At 38.6% G+C, this 17,316-nt stretch overlaps 1 protein-coding gene across 3 annotated transcripts in view; it reads left to right on the top strand.

Annotated features, from left to right (window-relative positions):
- PDE1A (phosphodiesterase 1A) overlaps positions 1-17,316 on the top strand; it is a 350,612-nt gene that overhangs the window by 278,529 nt on the left and 54,767 nt on the right. For all 3 annotated transcript variants that reach the window (XM_074967720.1, XM_074967722.1, XM_074967721.1), the window contains 3 exons: positions 14,462-14,644; positions 16,168-16,234; positions 17,072-17,188. In XM_074967720.1, the coding sequence (XP_074823821.1) occupies positions 14,462-14,644; positions 16,168-16,234; positions 17,072-17,188 (367 nt within the window). The remainder of the gene's footprint in view (positions 1-14,461; positions 14,645-16,167; positions 16,235-17,071; positions 17,189-17,316) is intronic.

The raw sequence follows: 17,316 nt of genomic DNA, 5'->3' as shown, positions 1-17,316 counted from the left end.
CACCCCCAATTTTCTGAGCATTCATGGCCCGCCATACAATTTCTTTTCCCAGATGTGGCCCTCAGGCCAAAAAGTTTGCCCAGCCCTGCATTAAGGTGTTCCTGCTTATCTTAGCTGGCATGGACATCCTGACTCCAGCATACTGCTTGTTATGCCTCTGTTTACAACTTAACTTTCCATTCACCTTCCCAATCACACCCACTAAGGCTACAGCTGCACTACAGCACTTACAGCGGCACAGTTGCACAGCAGGTGGTGGAGACGCTCTAAGTCGATGGAAGAGTCCATGGTAGTGCTGAGCCACATTTTTTTGACCAAAACCTTTTTCGATGAAAAATGCAGATTTGCTGACTCTGAAATGTTTTGCAAATTTGTTCATTCTGAAAAAACAAAATCAGAAAAAATCAAACTTTTGGCATTTTGAAAATGCCACGTTTCATTTTTTTGTATGAAATCACTTTAATTTTCAAAATTTCCCTTTCATTTTTTTTGTAAAAATCAGAAGTATTAAAAATGTTCAAAATCTAAACAAAGCACTTTGATTTTTGTCTAAAATAAATATTTTGTTCAACCTGAAATGAAACTTTTAGCCTATTTGCAGAACATTTTGAAAATTTTTGTTTTCAGGCCAACCTGAAACAATCAAAAACAAACAAACAACTTTTCAAAACTTCTAATGAACTGAAAAATCTGTGCAGCTCTAGTTCATCACCTGATATTATGGGGCATTTACAGTCTCTATTTTCACAGAACATATAAATTGTGAAGTCCAGTTGACTCTCTAGTCTAAGCTATAAAACAACTGATTTTATCCTGAAAACAAAGTGATGCATTTTCATAGACTCATAGGTCCTAATCATGCAAAAACAGATGTGCTAGTACTGATCCCTCTATGAGGTCATCAGCATAGTGATCTACATTAGGACATCTCTTTGCAGGACTGGTGAAATCTTAATATCTAAAATAGATTTAGATATTTACTTAACTTTAAAAATCATACTCCCCCAATCCCTCCACCCCAAAAGGTTGACTGATTAAGTCATTAATTTCTAAATGAAGAAAACAATGTGTATCGCTTGGCACAGTATCTATCCATGGAAAATAAGAAGGCTTAGTGCTCAGCAGTGCTAATTCATTTTAGAGGAGATGGGTAATATATTCAAGCAGATTGTGGTTTAAATTATGAATACCTAGAGAAATAAATCTGTCTGAGATTTCAACAAGGATGAGCAAATATCTGAAACAGATGTTTACTGTGAGTCCACTGAGGGAAGGATCCCCGGTCTGCATTTATTGTCCAAATGGCGAAATATAAACTAGATGACTCCTCTTTGTACTTGGGCCTGACGGATGGGTAATAGAATGTGATAAGTTCATAAACAAAACATTAAAATGTTGATCTACTTAAGTTTGATAATGTAATTCAAAACTACAGCTCAGCTGAGTTTGCCATGACTTCACAGTACTATTCTCAGGCTCCATCATGTGACATGGTTGAATGTACTCTACCTGAAGTAGCCTTGCCAGCCATAAGTGCTTCATTCAAAGAAAATGATTCTGTGCATCCATCAAGAGAATTCACAAAAGATACTTCTTTGAAAACTGCTATTAAAGAAGCTCGTGTTGTCAAAAAGCTTTCAAGCCTTCTTAGCTTTACAAAAAATAATTTAAAAAAACCCTTTTAAAAGATCTTTTGTAATAAGCTGCAGGTTTTTCTGAGAGGTAAGTTTAACACAATTACTGGGGATATGAAACACCTCTAAAATAACTGCAAATCTAGGGATTTTAGCTACAATTCTGCAAATTTCCCCCCATCCTCCCAGTTCATATATGATGTTTAGTAAACTGATCATGCCATTTTCAAGTAGTTACTGATTTTTACTAACTGAACATTATTACTAATTTTTTTTTATTTTTCAGTCTTGTCCTAATTAAACCCTCCATCTCTTTTATGATATCTTTCACTTGCCTGTTCCCTTCCCACCACCTTTGCATACTGCCTCCAAAGATCTTCCTTGTCTTCCCTTCCTTCTAAAATCTTTTGGGGGGCAACAAAAGGCAGTTTGATAGAACATTCAGATATTTGCATTTTAAAAACCTTCAGCCTTAACTTCTGTGAAATGAGCTTTTGAATCAGAGACGGCCCTGGGCCAGACACCAGATACAACCCTCTTGGACAGTTGGGAAAATCTGGGCTATGAATCTACACTTCTGAATAGAAAAGGCAGCTGAAAGAGGAAGGGGCGTTTATCACACAAGTGAAATTTTTCACTAACTTCTGTAGCAATGAAATCCAGAATTAGACATTTTGTGTCCCACCACTACTTTATCACCATAGTGCTTGTAGTTCTCCATATCATCTTTGCCATTTATTGCAATTAAGTTACTGCCAATAATGTCAGGTCAACTCTTCTAAGCCTGCTCCTTGATACCCCTTAAGAGGCTAATATGGAGGTGGATTCTTCCCTGTAAGACTGATACGTTTGTTGCTTGGGCAAGAAAGTCCTATTTCTGCTCGAGATGGACCTCAGTCACTCTTGTATTTGATCCAAATTCAATGGAAGTAAATGAGAGATTTTCAGTCGACTTAGGATGGGGACATAGAAGAGGCAGATATGAAGTATTCGAGAATTGGATACGACTGTGTAAGTTAATTTAGGGAGAGAACTGTTAAGCCAGTAAAATTCATGAAAGGTCATGGATGGTGGTTAAAAATGTGAATGAATTGGCCTTTTGGACTATAAGTACTTTATCTTCCCATGGGTTCTTCAGTTCTCTGTATGAAAAGTACTTTGTTTTATAAACAGTTTCCAGGGGTTGATTCCTGGCTTAATCGGTTGACTGAGTTGAAGAGCCAATTTCCACCCACTATGCATAACAGTGGGTGCTATGGAAGCCACAAAATATATTTTACTGAATTAGAACTTCAGTATCTTCACAGGCGGTATGACAGATCAGCAGTAAGAGTTTATTTTTTCACCATCAGATAATTTTAAGTGGTTTAAATTTGGACTCATTTTCTTATCTCTCCTCTCCTCCATACATTTTATGTATTCCTAAGGGAGAAGAAATGTACTTCTGACTATTCCATTATTATATTTAAAATTCTAATTAAATGAAAAGGCTGGAAATTAGCAATACTTGGAGTTTGAAGAGTTACATTCTGTAAAAAGCATTCTACCATGACAAATAGATCAAGTTGTTAGTTATTCTAAGTACAATATTAATTTGTCTCTCATTTTTACAGTACGTTTTAAGTGCTCTGTGCCATATTCTCTACTCAGTTTTTGCACATCATTCCCACTACTGTCAATGGGAGTGCCACCCAGGGAATGAATGTAATTAAATGCAAAATCTTAACACACCCACATTCCACATACTGTATATATTTAATATAAGATATTATATATGTGCACAGTGCAAGAGAATTAATGTTACATAAATAAATGAAATCTTAGATTTAGCATTTCCTGACTTTTTGTGTTTAGCTAATTTAATGTTGCATTAATATAGGGGATTTTTGGTTAGTTTTTTATATTGTTTAGTTTTATGTAGAGAAAATATTACCTGTCCATGCATACTAAAATTTAAATAATTTCAACAAGGCTTTGAAGTTCACACCTCCCAGATATTAATAGGATTCTGGGGAGCAGTGTCAACAACTTAGTGAGGTGAATAGGGTAGAGGGGAGTGACAGGCTCACATCTCTGCTGAAGTTATTTGGCTGGATACGTTTTTCTGCAAGACTGACTTTACAAGGCAGTTGCACAACTGAAACAGTGAGAGAGACCCTTGATTCCCTATTCTGCAAATGCTTATGCATGTGAACATAAGATAAGAATATAAGAACATAAGAATGGCCATACTTAGTCAGACCAACGGTCCATCTAGCCCAGTATCCTGTCTGCCAATGCCAGGTGCCCCAGAGGGAATGAACAGAACAGGTAATCATCAAGCTATCCATCCCCTGTTGCCCATTCCCTGCTTCTGTAAAACAGAGGCTAGGGACACCATCCCTGCCCATCCTGGCTAATACCCATTGAGTATTCCCATTGAGGAAAGTTAACTCGAGTGAGTATTCCCATTGAGCAAAGTTAAGCTCGAGGGTACAGCTGGGGGAAAATTTCGGGACAAAACTTTTTTTTCCCCACTAAAAATGCAGATTTGGCAACAATGAAATGTTTTGAGGATCATTTTGATGTCATCAAGTTGGTCATTTAGGGGTGCAAAGAATAATCAGTTAAGAAAAAATCAAAATGTTTCATTTTGACATTAAAATGTTTTGATTTTTTTGTATGAAACAACTTTTCATTTCAAAATTTCCTTTAATTTAGTTTTTTTAAAAAGTTCAGAAACATTTCAGTGAAACCAAAACAAAATATTTCAGTTTTGTCAAAATTAAATGTTTTGTTTGACCCAAAATGATATGGATTTTTTCTTGTTTTTAGCTTTTTGATTCTCTGAAAATTTCAAAAATTGTTTTTTGGTCTGACCTGAAACTATATTTTTTTTCAACTTTTCGAAATTGCCAACAAGCCTCGTTTGCCTAGTTTTACTCAAGGTTCTTCTCACATGTCTCCTTAAGTAATACGTGTGTATGCTTGCAGAATCTGACCCTTAATATGGAGGCTGAGGATGCACGTTTTACAGCCACTGTCCTGCAGATCATCCCAGCATCAGTCTCTGGGTTTTTGAGGCCAGGAAAATAGTGTGCACATGTGTACACACACACACAATCACGCACAAAAAACCTAAGGCTTTCATTAAAATCTGCTACTTTTTAGCATGAAAATGAACATGAAATGAAAATTTTACACAAACATGCTCAGAAGTGATTGTTCAGTTTGATCTAACGTTCTGATTTATAATGTTTTTTCTTTTTCTTTTCATAAGTAGTAAAAAGCCTGGTCCTCACTTGTTCCAAGCAAAATTTTGAGGTTTTTCCTGAGTTATTGATAAGTGAAAAAAGTCTAAAAACAAATTTTGTAGTAGTAGTGTTTTCCCCTTTCACTTTCCAGTAACTCAAAAACAGCTGCAAGGATTTTCCTCAAATCAAAACAAATGAAAGTCATCACCTCTAGTCTGTGAATGAACCTGGAAAGTTTCAGCCCCAAAGGAGATTTTTTTCAGGAAATTAGAAGCAGATGCACAAAATCCTGCCAAATTTTAACTCACAAAACCTATGTTCTATCTAATCTTTTCTTTTAACAGTCATTACTTCTTTCTGTCTCCACTTTGTAAATACTCTTTTTGCACACACATAGCTAAGCCATGTGCTTTGAATCCTGCCTCCTAGAATTCATTATGAATAATATTTCTTTGTCTCTTTCTTCTCTTGTGACTGCAGAGGTGTTGAGAATAAAGTTGACAACTCTAGGGATTAATGCTGGTTCTGTTTTTCCCTGTTTATTATTATATAATGTCTTAACTCCTTCAGAATAAGACCATGAAAAAATCTTTTGCTTTAAGCTCTTTGATCTCAACAACTCTAGTACAACTGAGGTTTTCTATGCCCTCATTTTGTTGTGCTTATGGTACTGTTCCATCATTCTGTTCTCAGTGTTGCCCAATTCTTCACGTTTTCCTTGACTGTATGCACTACTGTATGTGAGATACTATATTAGTTGGATGTTGTCTTTTCAAGGGATTGTACCTCAAGCTTAGTTGAAATATCTTTCATCTCCAACATGCATAATGTCTTTGAAGTACTCTTATGTATAAAGTTACTGTCTGGCAATTCTGAATTCTGCATTACACAGAGGACCTCCTGCTGAGCAGCCTGCTGGCGAAAGTCACAGGTGCAGCTGAATTGATGCTAAACACAGTTTAGCTGCAAGTGTAAACCAGGACAAACTGTGTTCAGCATGACTTAAGAAATCATGCTTAAATCCTACAGGGAGGTGGGTTTGGAGGCAGGTCTGGCTGGCATGTTCTCTTTACTTGCAGTGTTTAACCATATTTGTGGCAAAGGTGTTGAATACTTAGGTAGCCCCATTATAATCTTTCATGTGTGTCTCTGCAGTTTCTGAGTCTTAACCTCTGTGAGGTAGTGGAATACTATTATCCTGATTGTACAGATGAGAAACTAAGGCACAGAGAGACACTCACTTGCCTAAAGTGACACAGGAAGTCTGTGGTGGAGCAGGCACTCAAACCCAGGTCTCGAAAGTTGTAGTCTAGTGCCCTAACTACTGAACAGTCCTTCCTCTTGCTCCACTACTTGCAATTAAACCATGTTCAGCATCAGTTGAGCTGCACTCGTTCTCTCAGCAGCAGGTAAATTCCCTAGAATAGACAAGGCCTGTGTGTCAAACGTAACTGTTAAATGTGCAGGAGTATTAAGAAGGGGGAATAATATGAGTGTCCGTGAGGCTTTCCAATTAACCTATAGCCAATCCTGGTCTTAATTAACATGAGTTCCTCTTATCTGCTCAGTAATAATGTTCATTGGGGGAAAAATCAATAATTCCTTGTTCTTTTATTGAAGTTTTGTAAGGAAATGGAGATTTGAAGTGTATAGGTAATTGGAGAGTACAAGTAAAAATGCTCTTTAGTGTGAAATTTTTGTATGTTAAACGGTGCCATCCACATGGGCGTACCATAGAGGTTACATAGATCAGTGATTACATTACAGTGATCAGTAATTACATCAGAGTGACCTCATAATACAGCTGCTCTAGAATCGCACTGTTGTTGTTACTGCTATGTTTAGAGCAACAGTAGTAATAGTAAGAATGACCTGCACTTAGGAGAAGGGGCTGTACAATTTACTTAACATATTTAAGGTAGTGATTTACTGCAGTGGGGTAGGGCACAAAAAGCAGCTGCAAAATGACCCAGGATAAAAAGGAAAAAATTGGTGTCAAAACAAATTGCAGCTCAGCCAAATCAAAAACGGATGGTCATAGGGTCAAAAAGAAAATTTCATCTACTGTTATGTAAGTACTATATTAATATGTCTAGTTGATGCACACTTCTGTTCAATTGTTCCTTTTATCCCAAATCAATCACATTTGTACTTAAGTGCATTTTGTGAATAATAGTTAAGCCAATCTAAAGTTGTTTATAATATACTTTAATGAGATTTTTATGACTTGGGAAGTGTATATCAAATTTGGTCAATTTTCAATGTTCATAAATGTCTGTACAGTGGAAGTGAAATATTTACTTTAATGCATGTTCATGAGTCATAAGACCTGTATGTTATAGCATATAAATTTCCAGAGTCCTATAGCTCCCTAACGCTTGGGTATTTATTGGTGGCCTAGCTATTCACCTATATAAATGTAATTAGATATCGTTCATTAGCACAACCAAGTGAATAGATTTGGAAGTAGGCAAAAATAACAGGTTTTATTAGACAAGGGTTGTGTATTTTACATAATAGGTATAGGGTGAATTACAATGAATAATCCACTTGTTAGAGTAAGGCTACGTATTTCTATTGTGCAGTATGTAACTTAGTTTAGTTTTCCTTGGGTTAACTCAAATTTATATGTTTGTTTATTCATCTATATATCCAGCCAGCCAGGTATCTAGATTCTTATATGGCTCTCTTTACTGTAGTACCTCAGTGCCTCACAATCATTAATGAATGTAACCAAAGGCCATTCATATTTCCATCACGAAATTTCTGTGTACTCTGCAGAATTCCCTACTCTACAAAACCTTATTTCCCCAAAAGTCTTAGGCGTCTCTCTCTAAAACCCTTAGGAAAAAACAGTTTGTAGTGCACGTACTGCTGTAATTACAGCTCTGTGAATAACCAAATTTCGGGCTCAGTGGGTGAACTGAGGTGAAGGGGGGAGAGGAAGTTTAAGGCAGACTTGAAACAAAAAAAAAGTTGTCTGTCAACTGAAAAACAAACAAAAAAATTGTTAAAGCTCAAACAAAACACTTTCTCCAATGTAAAATGAAACATTTTGTTTTGTTTGTGAGGTTTTGTTTTTTTACCTTTTCTACTTAAAAACAAAAATTCATTTTGAAAATGTCAAACAAAACATTTTAGATTTTTTTTCATAAGTTTTCCTGTTTTGGGGGTTTTTTATCAGCTGAAGCAATTTGACAAATTAAACACACATTTGCAAAATGTTTTGGTTGACCAGAATCTGCATTTTTGGGTTGACAAAAAGTTGAGTCCCAAAAGTTGTGCCCAGCACTAGTTATAATCACAGCTGATATTGTTTTTGTGCCACATCTAGTTCTGTGGCTTATTTCCTCAGAGCACGCGCTTATACTCACATGCGCCCATGCAAAGTCTTAGAGAAGAGAAGTGTTTTTGTAAAGAAAGGCAAAAACCCTTTAGACATAATAAAGAGTCCAGTTATATTAGTATTAGTATTTGTGTTGCAGGAAATGGTGTCGATATATCTGCAGCTCTTTCACTTCTGAGGGAATCTTTGTACGAAAGATGATATCCAAAATAAAATGGTATTGTTGGTACCGAGCAAATGCCTCGGCATGGTGATAGAGGGTACAGCTTTGCTGAAGATTACGTATTTAAGATAAGGCTTAAAATTAAGACTCCCACTGACTTCAACCTAACCATTTGTGGCTATTGAAGATCCCTGTTAACATTTGAGTAGTGTTGCTGTGCACAGTAATTCAGTGTTATCTTCATCCTCTAGGCAGCAGCTTTTTAGTGGTGGGAGAGTGATCTTCTTATAAACAGCTTGGAAAGCACTTTGGGGGCCTTTGGAGTGAAGGATATATGGTATTATTTATTATTATTGTATTAAAATAGAGGTGGGTGAAGAAAAGGCAGCTTGAGCGTCAAAGATTTATACTGCTGAGGAGCTTTTAATTTTGTTTTTGTTTTTCTTTTAGTTTTGTTTCAGTTCTGAACTAGAATACAAGTAAAATAAGTTGTAACAAATCCTAAGAAAAATAAAATAAGGATATGAATGTATATGGATGAAACTACTTGCTATTAACATAGTACATAGGAGGGAGGACCCTCCTCAGAGACGACGACCCCACTGTATCAGGTGCTATACAAACAAAGAATATCTCTGCCCCAAAGAGCTAACAATCTAAGCATAAGTCAAGAGACAACAGATGGATGCAGATTGATGGGAGTACAAGGAAACAATGAGATAATATGGGTTAGCATGATAGGCAGTGGTATCAAATGCACCAGTAACCTAAACATTGTCAAGGTTTTTTTTGTTTGTTTTTATAGGCATTACAGCAAAGGAGTGCTTTTAAGAAGCAATTTGAAGGAGGATAATGAAATAGCTTTGCAGATGTTAACAGGGAGTTCCTCCCTTGCAAGAGGAGCAGCACAGGAAAAAGCACAAAGGTGCTTGTTTGAAAATTTAATAAGTGTGCAAGGGAGACTGTTACCTGGGCCAATCAGAGGCAGGATTTAACATCTTGATAGTAAATGAGATGCAAGACGATGACAGCCTGGAGGAGTTTTAGCTGTGTGGTTAGATAGGAAAGGCCATATCTTAGAGATGTTCTGCAGAAAAAATATGTAAGATTTAGGCAAAGCCTGGGTGTGAGGATCTGCTGAGAAGTCTGAGTTGAAGATGATGCCTAGATTACAGGCCTGTGGTGGTGTTCACAGTAGTTGAGAAAGGAGTTGGGGAAGAGCTTGGGAGGAAAGTTTAAGAGCTCTGTTTTAACCATGTTGAGTTGACAGCTAGATCCATGAGGAGATGTCAAAGAGTTTGGCTGAGATCTAGTTTGGATGGAAAGACAGGTCTGGAGTAGAGAGGCAGATCTTTGAGTCAACAGGTGATGTTTGCAGATGAGATTACCCATAGGTAAGGTTTAGAAGGAGAAGAAAAGGGGACCAAGGCTAGAACCCTGTGAACCCGCACAGAAAGTTGGAGGGCAGATGAGGAAGATCCTCCAAAGGGACCTGCTGAAGAAGGGATCAGAGAGGTCAGAGGAGAACAAGGAGAGGACAGAGCCATGGAAGTCAAAGGAGCACAACATTTCAAAAAGAACATGGTTAATGGTGTTAAAGGCACCTGACAGGGCAAAGTACTGGTTGTGAACTTTGACTAGGAAGAGGCCTTTGGAGACTTTGACAAGAGCAGTTTCAGTTGAGTGCAATGGGTGAAATCATGATTGGAGTGGGGTTTAGGATGGAATTGGAGGAGAGGAACTCCAGACAGCAATGGTAGATATTGAAGGTAATATATATATATGAATGACTGATGCATTTCAAAGCACCCATTTAAAATGTTCATTCAGTTGGGTTCTTTAAAGAAACTAATAATGCATTAGGAAAACTTACTGATGTTTTACAGTCCTCTTAGATATCCCGGGAAGGGAGCTGTAGAAAATGTATAATAGCTGAGGATCTGGCCCACCACACAATGTCTGTATTGCAGCCATTGGTTTCCTAGTTTGTTAAGCAGGAATGAGAACCATTTGGGATATGTTTACTCTACATGCCACTGGTGGTGGTGTGTAAGGTATATGTCTACATGCCACAGTGAAAAGCAGGCTGCATTCACACTTTGGAGTGTAGCTACATGTGTTAGTGAAAGGCTCTGGCAGAGGGCTGGCAACCTGGAAAGGCTTCAGCAGCTCCCTGCCAGAGCCTTTCTCTGCTGCCAGGAAAGGCTCCAGCAATGGGGAGCTGGCAGAGCCTTTTCCCTCTGTCTCCCCCATTCCAAAACCTTTCCCTGCTGGGAGAGTCTTTTCCTGCAGAGGGGAAAGGCTCCAGCACCAGGAGGCAGTAGGGCAGCACACTGCTAAAAATAGCAGGGTAGACAGGGAGGCGCACCTTAGGGTGAATAGAGTGTGTGAACGGTGTTTACTCACCTATATACCCACACCCTTCAGGTGTGTCTTTACTCTACTTGCCTAGCCATGCCCCATCGGTTATGCTGCTATTTATACCTGGGCTAGGGGGCAGGTACGTACTTCACATGCCTCCGAAACAAGCATGCAGTGTAGGTATGCCATCCAACTGTCTCTTGAATGTAAATTACCACCCGGGTATCTCTCATGAGAAACAAGGGGTCCCATGAGAATTGGTGGAATGTGCCTTGAAACAAGGAGGGGGCAACTATACAGTAAAAAGAAACAACTTTTGTTAAAAAGGCAACTTTCTCCTGTTCCCTTGTTCCTGTGCTCTGTGTTCATATAGAAACTCCTCTTAACATCCATCACAGGCAGGCTAGGCCCTACCTTAGCAAGTGAACAGTAAAAATGGCCAGAGAAAATTAAATTTACAACCAGTTTCTAGTTTTTAATCTCCTTTCAGAGGAAAAATGTCAAGCTCCCCCATCCCACACACAATGTCAGAGAAAATGGGTTTGTATGTGGTAGCTATGAAGAATTTGGAAAGTATTCAATTCTCCAGCCTGAAGGAGCTCTTTTAATGCTGTTTCACCATTCCTTGGGCTGGAATCCATTGTGGAAAAGGACTGGAAAAGTTAATAGGAATGAAACTGAGAGGACACAAACCAAGAGGGTTCTAGAGAAATTACTCTCTAACTCTGTAGACTTTAATAGAGAATATAGGATTGGGGGGGAGCTGTCCAATAGAATTCTATAGCCGGTACAAAATTCACTATTAAATTCAATAGCTTTTGATGGTCCAACATATCTATAGAAAAGTTATTTTCTATGAAATTCTATAGGACTTCTGGGTAAAGGATGGGGACTCCAAACCCTGAACACTCTCAATACATGGCTTTAGCCATTGCTTTCAAGTTAATGTGCTCCCGCCCCCCCCCCCCCCCAATGCTCCTGGCCTGCCCTCAAACTCTTCTGCACTAGCCTATACACAAAACTCTCCGTTTTTGGTTTTTACCCAATTTAAAAAAAAAATCCCAGGTTTTGAAAAAACAGCCAGCTTTTACCCACTTTTTTAACCCAAATTTTGAAAATGCTTGCACTCTCCAGACCTGGTCCCCCCTCAGGTAACTTCCATTGGGCGGCGGCTGCTGCTGCTGCACAGTGGTGGAGCAGGATGGGCAAAGAGTTGGGTTCTGGCAGCAGAGACCACCTGACCACTGCAGTGACAAGCCTGCAAAGAACGGAAGGCCCACACTACCCCAACTCCGCCATCACCTTCTGTGCATATCAGGTAGCCCTCACCGCTCTGGCCGCTGGCCCTTCATTTTGGTTTTTACTGATTTTTCCCCCCATCTTTTCATTTTTTTATATAAGTACAGATAATTCCCAGGAAACTTTAAACAAAATACAAACCAAAAACAAAGGCCATCTGCACCATACACGGGTGTGTGCTTGTTCTGCATCAGCCTAATTCTTATGAAGTTCAAGATCCACATTGTGTTATACTGAAGTGCCTTCTACAACTGTTATATTGCAGGTGAATTTCATCCCATTTGAGAAATAATTTGAACACTTATAAAATGGTTGAGGGACTATTAGATTTTTTTCCTGGTTATATAATACATACATCAAATGCCAAATAGTCAGGACTATAAACATTACAATTGCCCCAAAGATCTTTTATAATAAAGTCAAACTATTGGGGATTTAAGTGGATTACACTATAGTTTAAATTTGGGGAACAAGATCAATTTGTGCCTTCAACCCAGGGCCAGAGGGAGGAGCACACCCTGTTTATAAAGGCTCCCTGGGCTTTCACCCACTTCACCCATGCCTAAGGCCAGCCCTGTGTGGGAGGTAGGTAAGTATTATCTTCCCTATTTTACAGATGTGGAAATGGAAGCACAGAAAGTTAGGGCCTAAATATTCATACGTGTGTACATAGCAAAATCCATATTGAGGCATCTCTTACTTTCAGAGATGCTGAGCTGGATTTAGGTGCCTAAGGGCTTGCCTTCATTATGGGGGAAAGTTGACCTAAGTTACACAACTCCAGCTGTGTGAATAACGTACCTGGAGTCGACGTAGCTTAGGTCGACTTACTGCAGTGTCTTCACTGCGCTGCATCAATGGGAGATGCTCTCCAATCTACTTCCCTTACTCTTCTCAGGGAGCTGGAGTACCGGAGTCGACCGGAGAGCGCTCTGCCATTGATTTAGCAGATCTTCACTAGACCCGCTAAATGGATCCCTGCTGCATTCATTGATCACCCTGTAGTGAAGACCAGCCCTAACTGAAGGCAGTGTGAAGCTGGGATTAATCTCCGGATCTTAATCACTGGCTTCTCCTGAAGACACGAGCAAGGGAAACTCTTTCTGGTTCCAACCCAACTCCACTATCCCAGCGAAGCTCTTTCTCTGTATCTTTTTTCAAAGAACATAGAATTAGCTTTTCTAACCTTTTTGATTACCTGAGAGCTTTGAGTGCCCGAGTTATTGTTATCCTTTGTAGTACAACACCTTTGCCACCACTACTGTTTTTTCCCTTATAATATGTTGTCCAAACCTGTGCACAGCAAGTATTCCAAATTTAGCCTCATCAGTCATTTATATAATTCTGGAGGAATTTGTTAATGATGCATAATGGATGTGCAATTTTTGTGCTATTACCAATTGTTGCCACACTCAGAGCTGTAGTAGTCTGAAATTGTTCAGATATTCTGAGGAAAAATATTGACTTTCTAGAGGCATAGTATTTTGTCTAGGGCTTTTAGACAGTTATCACTCCAGTACAGAAGGCAATACTTTATTTTGACGTAGACCCAGAAACAGACACAGGCACCTTAATATAGTCAAAAGTGGAGGCTCTGTTTTATGCCAGAGTCTCAATCTTCCCTCTTCCATGCTTGAGGTGAGAGATGAAATGAGGAGAGCCACAAGCTGTCCTAGACATAGAGGCAAATGCCCACCTTGCCATGTTTTGATCGTTCAAAAAATCTACAGAAAAATTTCCATTTGCTATGAAATTCTATAGGACTTTTCTGTAAATGGTGGGGATTGCAAACCCTGCACACACTCTTAGCAGATGGCTATGGCCACTGCATTCAAGTTACTGTGCACCCAGCCACTGCACTCCTGGCCTGCCCTCAAACTCCCTTCTTTGCTGGCTTATACAGACCAATGCCTAAGCAGCCGACTGGGTCATAGGGACCTCAGTCAGACCCTACCTAAGCCACCAGCCACACTGGAACCTGCCGCACTTGCAAGAATTGTAACTTAAACACCAAAAACCAGATGTGGTGGGTTGGCTGGCATGTGATCTTCCCACACCCTACAGCATAGGAATCGAAGGGGTGGGAGGTGGGGGGAAGAGGTGAGATTAGAAGCAGCTCCCACACACTGACGGCAAGGATGGGTGGAAGGAAGGAATAGGAGGCATGTGGAATGCTGTCACAACTGCCCTCAGTTGAGCTCTCTTGCCTCGCTCCCCCCCATCCTTCCCCACCCCAAAGGGTGTTTCCAGTGCTCCCAGCCCTATCAAAGCCCTTCCCCAGTGAGCAGGGTAAGCATTTAGTGACCCAGAGACAATGCTACAAACTAATCTAACTGCCACTAAAACTGTACATTGTCAGCTGGTCACTTATTCTCACTTTGTTGCTTCAGTTTGCCTGGTTCTCAGTTATTCATATCTTTTATAGGAGACTTTTGGATACTGAAGATGAACTCTCTGACATCCAATCTGATTCAGTCCCACTGGAAGTACGGGACTGGCTGGCTTCTACCTTCACGAGGAAAATGGGGATGACAAAAAGGAGACCTGAAGAAAAGCCAAAATTTCGAAGCATTGTACATGCTGTACAGGCTGGGATATTTGTAGAAAGGTGATTGTGGATTTTAGTGTGATAGCAGATAACATGTTAAACCACAATGGTGCTATCTGAACCAAATGCTAGGCAACAAGTGGCACCAGGATGCGTACCAAAATTGGAGATGAGCCTGAACCAAATATTTGGGAAAGTTCAGATCTACATCTGAATGCCATCCTCACCTCATCTCTCTAATGGTCTGTACTGAGATCTAATGAAATCCCTAGATAGCAATCCTCTTGAACTTTGGAAAGTTCTGGACCCAAACTCCATGGCTTAGACCCATATACACCAAAATGTGCCAAGGACTCAACATTTACTTTTTTATTTATAATTTTGTATAATTTTTTTCAAATACAACAAATATACCAAAATACCAGATTGATCAGAATACACAAAGTAAATAAAGAGGGTTAGGATAAAGGGAGGGGAGGGGACAGGATGGGAAGTGGTATAACTATCTTCAGGGTCTATCATAGACCTCTAAAAAGTCAGCCCAAATTGCTTTGAATTTTTTGGGCTTTCCCTTTCTGCAAAATATCAGTTCATTCACTGCGATGTCAGCTATATCCCTGAGCCCGGTATCAATATTTGGTGGGGATCGACTTTTCCATTTTTGCTGGATTAATTTTTTCGCAGCCAAAGCTGCACACTGGAACCACGCTGCCTTGTTACCAGGTAATTTCCAGGTATCAAGAATATATCCAAGAGTGAAACTTCAGTGAAACTCCAACTTAGCATCCAATATGAAATTGGTCCTTTGACACACACCCCTTTATCAGAAATTCTTGATACAGGAGGACTGCCAAAATATATGAGCTAAAGTAGCACAAAGGGAGTTACATTTCCAACAGCATTTATGAGGACCATTACCTATGTGTGGACGAGAATATTTGCAAAAGTGTCTTTTGGTGAATCAACCATAGTCCCAGGTCTAAAGTTGCTTTTTTACATTAGATACATTGTATTCCAATGGGTCAGAGATAGTTGTGTATCCAAATCTCTATTCCAAACAACTCAAATGATCAATCTTTGGCAACTTCACATTTACTTAAATAATAACACAATTAACTTAGTTATATTTGATACTCATGGTTTCATACTGAAATTAATTGAGCAGCACTGTCTTACACCAGCTGAGGATCTGTGCCTGCATATTTTAATACCTGAAACCCACATGTAGGCCATCCTTTTGTTAGGAGATAAAGCAGGTGAATCTGTGGTAATGGCACTGATGACAATACTAAACTAAAATAGCATATTTTCCTTATTCACATTAGATGATATGAATAGCTACAACAATTACTTAGAGGAGCAAGAAGTATTCCTAGCAATGTATTATTAGACCAAAAATTCACACTTTGTAGTACACAGGATCCTCCTTCAAAGCCCATGAAGTTCATAGAAAGACTCCCACTGAGTTGAATGGGTTTTGAATTAGGCCCTTAATTCAGAAATTATAAGAGAGAACTGAAAAAAGAAATGTTTTAAAAGTTAGCATAAGTACCACCTAATAAATAATGCATTTGTTCTTTTAGGATGTACCGAAGGACCTCTAACCTGGTTGGTTTGGCATACCCAGCAGAAGTGATAGTAACATTTAAGGTGAAATCAGTTCAGTCATTGTGTAATTTCAATATATTTGTATGTGTGCTAATGATTTTTTTTAGGATGAAATTAGGGTGCTTTTTCTGACCATATATGACCATATATGGTACTGTAGAAATGAATATGCATAAGAGATAAAAGCCATATTGAAAAATTCACAAATAGCATAGGATTATATTTATTACATCTCAATTTCATTGTGATTTCAGTTAGATATCATTAGAACAAAAGGACAAATTTGAGTAGAAAATTGCTTTATAAAATTTACCTGTCATGATTTTATCAGCTCCAAATTATAATAGAAATCAGTGTCTCAGAGAGCAGCGTGTCTTTCCTTTTTTGGGATTGGGGGGAAGAGTAATCATGTTGTATCTAGCTACAATATACAGTCGACAATGGTATTTCTTAAGCAAGAAGGTAGAATGTAATCTCTTTCCCTAAAAGACAAATGTTATAGTGTTTACCATGATTTTTTAAAAGTATTTATGACATAGTCTCTGCAAAAGAGCACACAAGTAGTTCCATTGAATTCTGTATGGAACAATTTATGTGTGTAAAGTTATTCGTGTGTTTGAAGGATCAGGGCCTTAGATTGTGAACATACAAAACAACTAGCAGTTTATCCCACAATTATATAACTCAGGATACAAGAATTTTTTTCTAATAATTTTCCTATCTAGGTTTGTTATTAGTATTAGAATAACCATTAGTATGAGTAACATGAAGTAAAAGGAACCTGTGATTTTGGGGAAATAGATATTGTTTTAAACTTTTCCATTTATTAGCTGGGACCTATTTAAACATATGAACGTGTTATTTCTTTTTAATCTGCAGGATGTTGATAAATGGTCATTTGATGTGTTTGCCCTAAATGAAGCAAGTGGAGAGCACAGTCTGAAATTCATGATGTACGAGCTGTTCACCAGATATGACCTTATGAGCCGTTTCAAGGTCAGAAGCATCACACAAGACTCAAATATAAAAATAAGACATACATATTTAAAATATTAAAAAATCGGGTTATGTTTAAAAGTATATTTTATTGAACAAATGAAGTACAGAATTGCAAAGTTTAAAAG

Source organism: Natator depressus, chromosome 11 (genome assembly GCF_965152275.1).
Source record: "Natator depressus isolate rNatDep1 chromosome 11, rNatDep2.hap1, whole genome shotgun sequence".
Classification (NCBI taxonomy): Eukaryota; Metazoa; Chordata; order Testudines; family Cheloniidae; genus Natator; species Natator depressus.
The sequence above is the reverse complement of the archived record's forward strand: the minus strand, read 5'-3'. Positions and strand labels throughout refer to the sequence as shown.